At 40.4% G+C, this 10191-nt stretch overlaps 1 protein-coding gene and 1 non-coding gene across 2 annotated transcripts; both read right to left on the bottom strand.

Moving 5' to 3' along the window:
- Nucleotides 1-2562: 2562 nt before the first annotated feature.
- On the bottom strand, nucleotides 2563-4812 carry LOC123859693 (cytochrome c oxidase subunit 7C, mitochondrial). The gene is made up of 3 exons (XM_045897859.3): nucleotides 4607-4812; nucleotides 3506-3649; nucleotides 2563-2695 (listed from the first exon to the last, which is right to left on the bottom strand). Exons 1-2 carry the CDS (start codon nucleotides 4679-4681, stop codon nucleotides 3533-3535), a joined length of 192 nt encoding a protein of 63 aa, XP_045753815.1. The 5' UTR covers nucleotides 4682-4812; the 3' UTR covers nucleotides 2563-2695; nucleotides 3506-3532.
- On the bottom strand, nucleotides 2796-2858 carry LOC123836751 (small nucleolar RNA Z39). The gene has a single exon (XR_006789051.1). It is a non-coding gene; the product is annotated as a small nucleolar RNA Z39 (small nucleolar RNA).
- Nucleotides 4813-10191: the final 5379 nt, after the last annotated feature.

Raw genomic sequence — 10191 nt, 5'->3', positions numbered from 1 at the left:
TACACTAGATTAAGTCACATGCTTGTATGAAATTGTCATGGTTAATTTTTTTTTTTCTGAAGATTTTATTAGTCAGAGAAAAGAGCACAAGCAGGGGGAGCAGCAGGCAGAAGCAGGCTCCCCACTGAGCAGAGAGCATGTGGGACTCAATCCCAGGACCCTGGGATCATGACCTGACCTGAAGGCAGATGCATAACCAACTGAGCCACCCAGGCATCCCTGTCATGGTTAATTTAATGTCAACTTGATTGAGCCATGTGTCCAGATACTTGTTCAAACATTTTTCTGGATATTTCTGTGAAGGTGTGTTTTGGAGAGATTAACATTTAAATTGAAGGAGTTTCACTAAAGCTGATTATTCTCCATAATGTGGGTTAGCCTCAAGCAATCAGTGAAGACCTTAACAGAAAGACTTCCCTGGAAGAGGGTTGTTTTTTTTTTTTAAGACTATTTTTAAGGGGCGCCTGGGTGGCTCAGTTGGTTAAGCGACTGCCTTCGGCTCAGGTCATGATCCTGGAGTCCCGGGATCGAGTCCCGCATCGGGCTCCCTGCTCGGCAGGGAGTCTGCTTCTCCCTCTGACCCTCCCGCCTCTCATGTGCTCTCGCTCTCATTCTCTCTCTCTCAAATAAATAAATAAAATCTTAAAAAAAAAAAAAAAAGACTATTTTTAAGTAATCTCTACACCCAACGTGGGGCTCAAATTTACAATCCCAAAATCAAGAGTCACATGCATACTGTACTGACTGAGCCAGCTAGGCACCCCCCGAAGAGGAATTCTGCCAACACACAGCTTTGGACTGGAAGAGCAATTCTTCCCTGGGTCTCCAGCCTTCAGCACTACCCCTATCACATTTTGGACCTGTCATACCTCCACAACCACACGAGCTAATTCCTTAAAACAAATCTGTCTATATACGTAACCAGTTGGTTGTTTCTCTGGAGAACCCAAATACAGAAACTAAACAGTTGTCTGGCCTCTACTACTCAATATACTTATGCACTAAGACCCAGCTAGCTGAAACCTTTTTATGATGGGGCAATTTGTGCTCCTCTCCCAGGACAGGCAAGTGTTTTTTTCTCCATTCATGAAAATCCTCGAATACTTTAACTGAGGAAGACAAATCTAATAAATCAGATGTTTTCTACCTAGACCTTGCTGCTAATGGTAACATTTGATTCATGATGTATTTTACTTCAGAAAAAAAATCATTTAAGACTTGCCAGAAACTAAAATGTTTTTATATAGCTTACTGAATCCGAAACAATACAAGATAGGTTCTATTCCCATTTCCTCCAAGAAAACAAGGACAGCTAAGTTTGTAATTTAATAGCAGAGATTTGAACCAAGAATTTGAAATCATTTTATGAACACTGAACTCCTGTTTTCATCTTCCCAAAGGTAGAAAGCCTTAATGTTCCATAAACACAGGATGACATCTGATGCATCAATGGATAATCAAAAAAAAAAAAAAAAGACATACAAGGACAGGGAATAAGCTGGGCAGTCATAAAAATTTAATTATATATCCATAATTTAGTGGTTAACGCATGGTTATCGAAGACAGTCGAGATAGGCCCGGTCACACAAACGGAGAGAAAAAGAAGAGTTGTTTTTTTTTTTTCTTAAGGTTCCAGCAAATCAGGAGTACATCAGGAGTACACAGGAAATCTAATGTTATGGTGAAGACTAGTTTAGGCAGTGGTTTTGTTCTATGAAAGAACGTAGAACCACCCAGAGCAACTTCTCAAGAATCCAGAGACTTTCTTGTAACTATTCTAGTTTTTAAATATTGGTTTAAAAACTACAACTCCCCTAATCACCAAAAAGTCTAGCACTCAAACGGACCACCAGTTTACCACCTCTGCTTTACAGTGTTCTTCTAACATCAGTGTGGTATTCCCAAAGTGACCAAACTAGGACTAAAACATTTAGCAACTACCTTTTTTCCTGCCCCAATACAAAGCCCTAGGAACTAAGTCATTACACTTTATGTAGCTAGCAGTATTTCAATATACATAATATAAATTTGATTCAGATACAATTACTAATCAGAGCCATCTTTTAGTCCATTTCTACTAAAATTCCAGAATAAACTTGTAATATTTCCATATTCTGACTTACATGCTATTTCATTTCATATATTCTACTTTTATTTAGTCTAAACAAGACTAGTATTGTCAACAGCAAATTTATCAAGGCAAAATTTGTTTTAGATCACAGATCTGGAGGGGAAAAAAAAAAGCTCTCAGACTTCACTGTACACACTACTGGTTTTCCTCATGATTAATTATCACTTATGAAGAAAAACAATTTCACTGCTTCAAAGTAAGGAAAACTAAAAGTACACTTCCTTTCAATTAAAAAAATTACTATGGGACAACAAAGTCAAGTTTGCATTTTTAGTAACATAAATTACCAACAAGGTCTTGACCTAGTAATCAAAAATTACATAAAACCTCAAAATCTAAAAACAAGAAACAGGCTCAATCACACACTAATTTGACCAAACAAACTAATCCTGGAATATTTCCCAAATGAAACAGTAAGCACAACTATTACATTCCACGTTTCAGAGAAGAGGCATTAAGGAGTCATGCCATAAGTTTATTTACAAACATATTGAGTATGTTGAAAACAAGAGTTTGATCCATTTTTGAAAGAGACTGCACCTCTTAAAATGTTCCTTTTCACATCTGCAAATAAAGACAAAAAGTTATTGGCATTTAAAATGTCTCATTCATTAAAAAGAAATCATATAGTTTCATTAACATACTGTTATCAGTTTATGACTGGTACATCAGAAAGCGTTTACAGTATCATGACTTTATTCATACTGATTTGCTTCATCATATGCACCAAAGTCTTTCCATTGTGGATCGCCTGGGTATATCATTTCCCTTATTTTTAAGACAAAGTCTTTTCTTCCTAAAGGTATTTTTGGAATTTATCCTAATCAGCCCACAGAGCTCCCCATAATGTTGCTTTGAGGAAAATTCTGATTACAATTAAGCTAAATACATCTTTTCTTCTCACACAAAGTAGCTGCTAACCTTCCAACACACAAGATTGGTTTCGGCATATACAACGTATCCTGCCCTCAAGACAGTCTAACCAGAACTCTATCTGGTTAGGAGTGTGAACTCTGGAACAAGACTGGGTATAAATTCTGGTCCACCATCACTAGCTATGGGATATTGGGCAACTTAACATCTTTTTGTCTTAGATTGGGTTAAGTCTCCCACCTACCTCACAGGCTTACTAGGTAACGAAATGAGATTATTAATGTGAAGTGTGCCTGACAAACAGTAGTATCCAATAAAAACTGGCTTTCAGACAAAGAAACATCTGTTTATAGGTTTATCAACCTGTCTCCACCAATGCCACATTTACACTAACTTCAGGAATCAGCCCTACACACTGTGTGATTGGGGGTGGGGGAGGGGAGGAAGAAAGAAATGTAAGAGAAAACATTGCTTTGGAAAGATTAGAAATCCATTAATTACCTGTTTGATGAATTAATTAAAACATCCTTATTTCTTAAGCAGCTGATGTCTTACTATAAAAAAAGGTGCAGCAAATCCAGATCCCAAGTACAAAGTCATCATAAGTAGTAATCGCCACTTGTTTTCCACTGAAAATGGCAAATTCTGTTGGGGGAAAAAAAGCAACAAAAATGGAACTTCAAAATCATCTGATTTTATAGATTATGTAAGTACACAGGGGACAGTAGGTTATTTTTTTTTTTACATAATCAGGTTATGTAGGCCATATATCATACCATCTCTTTAAACATTATGTTTTACATCCCATGATCTTCATCACACATAACACTATATGGTAAAAAGTAACTGGCTTTACTGAGCACCAGGCTGTGGTCTTAGTAAGTCAGGTGTAACACAGTGCTAAGTTTTATTCTAGAAAATCGAAAAATTTTATTCTCCAAGGGAGTTATAAATAGAATGCACTGCTGTAGTTTACGATCTTAGAAACCAGCCACCTAATAAAGCACACGGCAATGTTAACTGCATTACGAAGTTTGACTTTTTCACAACCGAGAAGCCCTACCACGTAAACCTTTTCTCAGCCCTTTACTACTAGGCCTCGGTCACTGGAGTACTTACTACTAATTACTCGATTCAATCTATTTATACCTGAAGCTAACCCCAACCTCAACTGAAGAGGTTTAATACTTACTCAGTCAACTACTTAGAGAAGACTCGACCCACAGCTATAGGCCTCACATCCTCACTTGTTTCCAACGACCTTCACTCCGAGTCCGGTGACCTCTAGTTCAGCTCTAAGCCACAACTATCTGCAGCCTTGGCCTCAAGGACCCTCCAGATCTTGGAGGGCGCAGAGGGGAGCACTAGGGCGAGGTAGGGCCCACGGCTCTTCCTACTCATTCCTTTCCACAGCGACGGCGCGCAGCCAGGGTCCTGAGCTTTGGCCCTGGTTCCAGGGGGGACTGAAATGCCACTCGACGACCCAGCTCACATTTCGGCTTCCCATCTCCCTCTCCACGGTCCACAGCAGGCCTTGGGAGTACAGCTAGTCGCAGCCAAGTGTCCCCTCCCCCAACAAAGCTGGGCCCTTTACACACTAACCTTCCCTGGGCCTTCCTCATAGTGGCTCCTACGGACCACAGAGGTTGTGAACCTCCGGATGCTCTGTCCCAACATGGCGCTGTTGGAAGTTCTGCGAAACGGGCAGAGCCCTAAGACCGTACAAATGGCAGCACCACCAAGTCCTCCTCTTCTCACGACCTTGTCCCTCGGCGTGTAAGGGCCGAAAGGGAAGATGGGAAATGGGGAGCGACCGCGGAAAATGAGACGAGATGGAGGAGCCCGAGGATTGTGGGAGTTGTAGTTTAGAACGTCACACAGCCTTGTCGACTCTGAAGGGTTATGGGAAATGTAGTCTGACCGGCGACCTGGACAGTGGAGGGGGCAGCAAGGGGAGAGGTGGCGGGGGGTGTGTGTTGGGGGTCCGGAAGGACAAGAACCTACCGCGTTTCTTACCCACAGTGATTTATTCAAACCTGAATTCTTGTCAGGATTTTTGGGACCGGATTCCAGAACGATTTTACTGAATTTAGTGACGCAGTTTCACCGAGTTCATGAAACACAGAAATAAGCCTTTCCCTTTTCTTTTTTGGCGATCCTCTCTATCTGTGATTTGCAGTACTCTGCCAGCGCTGAGAGAGACGTATGCTGTGATCTTATCCGAGGAAACAAAGCATAAACGCAACTAACCAAAAAATAAGCAGTACAAAGGATGTCAGAAAACCGAGTTGAAGTGCTAAGGGAAGGATTCCTGAAAATATAGGTCACTGAATAGATTAGAATTAGAGACAGGGCAGAGCAAACTCAAGGCTGGTATGGGTATGACATATTCGAGTGTGAAAGAGAAAAGCAGTCTCTTACATCCGGAGTTAGCCTGGACTGGGAATTGGTGTTGTGTATGTAAACAATTTCACAGAATATCAGCTCAGACAAAGTTACTCTCTGTCAGCGATGGATCAAGAAAAGAGTAAGATCGGGTGTCTGGGTGGCTCAGTCATGAAGCGTCTGCCTTCGTCTCAGGTCATGATCCCGGGGTCCTGATCCCGGGGTTCTGGGATCGAGCCCCACATCAGGCTCTCTGTTCTGCAGGAAGCCTGCTTCTCCCTCTCCCACTCCCCCCTGCTTGTGTTCCCTCTCTCGCTGTGTCTCTCTCTGTCAAATAAATAAATAAAATCTTTAAAAAAAAATAAATATATAAAAAAAGAGTAAGATCACTCCTTTATCATCTCTGAACGTAGACAAAACATGAACATTGTCAAGTAACAAAAATGACCAAATATCACCATATCCAGTCTGAGTTCTGCCTCTTTACCAATTACCACCTTAACCTTGGATTAGTCTTTCTTCCAAGTGAAACTTAGAAAATAGACAAAGTAACAGAAAACAAGCCCAAATCTTGTAAGTGTTGACATCTTTTTTGCTGAGATGCCCATGGTTCCTCACGGTATTTGGTCTCCCTTAATGCAGTGAGTAATAAGCCCAGCTTGTTTAATTATAAGTGTGTTCCTGGTGATCTTTGACTAGTGGGAATTAGGAAGAAACCAGGGATACATAAGGCCAGGAAAGTGGTATTAGATTGTGAAGGGCCCTGCTAACTTATGTTACTCATCTGTGGGAGAGCATATATTGCCTCAGATGGGCTCATTTATACAGCAGCAGTAAACGAAGTCCTGCCTTGAAAACTGGGTATATATGCTTTAATCTTATTTAGCTTTTGAAAGAGAAAAGTCATGCTTCTCCATGTCCAACCCACTTTAAAAAAGTTTAAAGTTTCATTTCTACAAGTAACTTCTACAAGTAATATTCTACAAGTAACTTCATTTCTACAAGTACTGTAGAGTACCAGGACTAGAGTAGAGATGCATGTAATGTGTTATAGTTGGTGCTCTCCTCCTAATAGAGGATACACGACATTAAGTTTTCTTAAATGTCTCTCAAGGCTTTTATGTATTGGATTTTGATTTAACTATAACTGGGAAACCTTTTCACATTTAGTATTTATGGATTGTCCTTTTCAGTCTAATGTAAATAATATTTTTGCAAGATTGCAGGGTTCTCATCTCATGGAGTCAAAGAATGAATCTCGTGGACACAAAAGGGTGACCGGAAGTGAAAGTTTATTAAGTGAAGGTGAGAACAGAAAGGAAAGTGAAAGCTCTCTAGAGTAAGAGGAGTCCCAGATGGGTTGCCACTGAGGGATTTTGGGGCCAGTCTTTTATTGAAAACGTGACCCGGAAGCTTGTTGCCTTAAGATTCTTGTGCCATCTTGGTTTGAACAGGGACTGTTGATAACACCACACCCTTAATAACTTACTTCTTTGGTCTGGTCATTTTCTGTGATTATAATGTAGCCACCAAAGAAAAATACTCCCTAACATCCAGGGCCAGGTGGTCTGGTCTATTTCTTTATCTCTTGTTCACTCTGTCTTAGTGCTTCTGCGGCAGGAATAGTTTCAGAGCCTAGTCAGCAAACCACCCCCCCACCCCCCAATCTCTCCTTGCCTAAGCCTTAACTCTTTCCTTACTCAATATCCCCTGTATATTTGGTTCATTGTAACTTCTAGTTCACATTATTTGAGTTTCCTCTGTGTATCTGGCTTTCAGCTAACTCCAAAGGGAAGGCCAGGATAGAGTCTAGCATATGACCTCAGAACTGTCAGTCTCCCCATGGGCCCTGTGACAAATTAAAGATAGCTGCAAATCCTTTTACCAAGATACAGAGTTTGTGCCTTCTCTCGCCAAATGTAGGTGGACTCTCTGTTTTGAGCAAGAGAATTTGTTATAAGTGATGCTGTGCCAGTGTCCTGCCCATGTCTTAAACTGGCAGCTGCCTTTCCTGTTTTTTGGAACATTTGCCCTTGGAACCCTGAGTATTCATGTAAGAAGTTTGCCTACTCTGCTGGAGAGGCTTCCTGGAGAGTCCCCAGGAGTCCACCAAAAGGAAGTGGAGGTCAGCTCAGGTGTCAGGCATGTGAGTGAAGCTATCTTGGACCCCCCAGCTCAGTCCAGCTGCCAGCTGAATATCAGGGAGTGACACCAGTCAATGCTACTTAGAGTCCGGGAAGCAGAGTGGTTCCCCTTGATGGTGATGTAGCAGTTGGCATAATTCGGGGAGTGCTAATATCCTCAGAAATGCACTCTACAGCTTTCTGATGCTCCTGATAACTTAGAAGGTAAATAGGAATGTGACTGAAAGTTGATGAGAAGAGAACCTGGATGGCTCAGTAGGTTAAGCATCGACCTGGGCTCAGGTTATAATCTCATGGTCCTGGGATCAAGCCCCGCGAAAGAAAAGAAAGTTGCAGAGATCCCTTATTCCTTCCATGATTACTCACCTTTTTATTAATGGCTAGATACCACCCGCAGAACACATTCTTTTTTTTTTTTTTTTTAAAGATTTATTTATTTATTTGAGAGAGCGAGAATGAGAGACAGAGAGAGCACATGAGAGGGGGGAGGGTTAGAGGGAGAAGCAGGCTCCTCGCTGAGCAGGGAGCCCGATGCGGGACTCAATCCAGGGACTCCAGGATCATGACCTGAGCCGAAGGCAGTCGCTTAACCAACTGAGCCACCCAGGCGCCCTGGCAGAACACATTCTTGATAATTATTTAAAAGTGTTGTTGTCATAAAGCAAACTGAGTACTAGGGAAAATTTCATATTCGTTTCCATATTATTTTTTTCTTTTTTTTTTTTTTAAGATTTTATTTATTTATTCATGAGAGACAGAGAGAGAGAGAGAGAGGCAGAGGGAGAAGCAGGCTCCCAAAGAGCAGAGAGCCCTATGCGGGACTCGATCCCAGGACTCTGGGATCATGACCTGAGCCGAAGGCAGACGCTTAACCATCTGAGCCACCCAGGCACCCCATATTATTTTTCTTAATTGCTAATTAGTAACTAATTAATAAATTAGTTAAATAACTAACATACCCTGAGTTTAGGAGTTTTAAACTAATCTCAATCTCTTGAAATTCACTATGGAGCGAAGAAAAAGTTCGAAGAAATTTGGCAATCTTCCATTTTTGAGCAGGTATTGTGGTAAATTGAAGATGGCCACAATATCTTTGTAACTCTTCCCTTTGAGAGTTGGGATCTAAGTCCCCTCCTCTTGACCTTAGTGACCTGCTTGACCAATAGAATGCAACAGAATAACCTTCTGAGTCTTCTGAGTCTGGCTTATCAAAAGCCTTGCAGTTTCCATTCAGGCAACTTGGAATGTTTTCTTGAGAGAAGTCAGCCACCATATAAGAAGTCTAACTACCCCGAGAGTACCAGGACTATAAAGGAGCCCAAGCTAACCATTTAGAGAAGCCACATGAGGGAAAGGCGGGGAAGATGAGGAGGAAAAAATAGGCCAGATCAGCCCCTAGCTCTTCTTGCCATATCTCAGCCTGGGCACCAGATATATGAGTAAAGAAGCCTTCAGGTGACTCCAGCTATGGTCGTGATTTGCCTACAGTTTTATGAGTTACTTTAAAGAAGGATTACCCAGCTGAACCCATCGTCCTCCAGAACTATAAGAGAAAATAATAAATGATTGTTTTAAGCTGCTAAATTTTGGGGTAGTTTGTTATACAGGAGTACAAACCTGGAACTGGTATCATGCAGTGTCTTATACATATAGCCTAACAATCTAAATCCGGTCATAATAGTTGGCAAGAAAAATGTGAATCATCCTAGAGAAACTTTTGATTCAGTATGATACTCTTCTGCTATAAAATGAATTTCAAGAGAAATGAGACATTTCACATATTGGTACAAAATAGAAAACATCTTTAGGGACATGGAGTTTACTCCAAAGTTATATTTTAAAAATAAAATCCAATTATTTTAAGTAGTGAGTAGGGTGTATATCATAGAGTGAGCAGTGTACTTTCTAAGCCCACAGGAGTCTTTGGAGACTGAAATTACATTATATAGAATAGTATTTCTAAAAATTAAAGTACAATATTTGTCATTTCTCTCAATAGCTACTATATAGGATTTTAAGAACTAGGTTAGAGTTTATTTAGAAATAGATTGTTTAGTGAAGAAATTATGTTTCTGTCCTACATTGAAAAACTACTCAAGTTAATATGTTTCTTTTGTTCTTAAGTTTTTAGAATTTCTCATACTGCAGAATTAAAGTCAGAACTCTGTGTCAGCTTTTATTGGAAATTTTACATTTGTAGGGGGAAAAAAAACACCTCATTTTAGGAAAAGACAAAATGTAATTCAACTGTGGCAATGAGGGTTGGAAAATATTCTGCCAACCTTCTGAATGATTTAGTGATGACCAACTGGATGAAAAAGTTCTGCCAAAAAAATACTTACTTGATTGAGCTGTATATTTTACTCTTCCTTTTGTTTCATTACTTTTGAATACCATTTTTTTCCTTAAAAGTATTTCATGTTTCTTATTCCAATTTTATTGTAGGTTTAAAAACGGTTCATTTTTTGGATAGATTCACTCACAGTGAGTAAGGGACAGCCGAGGCTAAGTAGGAAGAAACAGGTAGGGGGCGACGTGACTAGGGTCACGCAGTGGGCTATGCAACCAGGCTCCCTGAAATCCCAGATGTGGAGAAATGTTATAGACAAATCCACCTTGTTTGTTCTAAATAGACAAGACATTTTCATATTTACAAAT

The sequence above is a fragment of the Mirounga angustirostris genome, unplaced genomic scaffold (assembly GCF_029215605.1).
Source record: "Mirounga angustirostris isolate CCGP_5_RB_7025 unplaced genomic scaffold, mMirAng1.0.hap1 SCAF_7, whole genome shotgun sequence".
NCBI classification, from domain to species: Eukaryota; Metazoa; Chordata; class Mammalia; order Carnivora; family Phocidae; genus Mirounga; species Mirounga angustirostris.
The sequence above is the reverse complement of the archived record's forward strand: the minus strand, read 5'-3'. Positions and strand labels throughout refer to the sequence as shown.

Bases quoted from the DNA above. Each gene is read 5' to 3' on its own strand.
- LOC123859693 (XM_045897859.3), bottom strand. From the start codon at position 4,681: ATGTTGGGACAGAGCATCCGGAGGTTCACAACCTCTGTGGTCCGTAGG. The intron at 3,650-4,606 runs GTTAGTGTGTAA...TTCCCCCAACAG, and splicing joins ATGAGGAAGGCCCAGGGAAG to AATTTGCCATTTTCAGTGGA.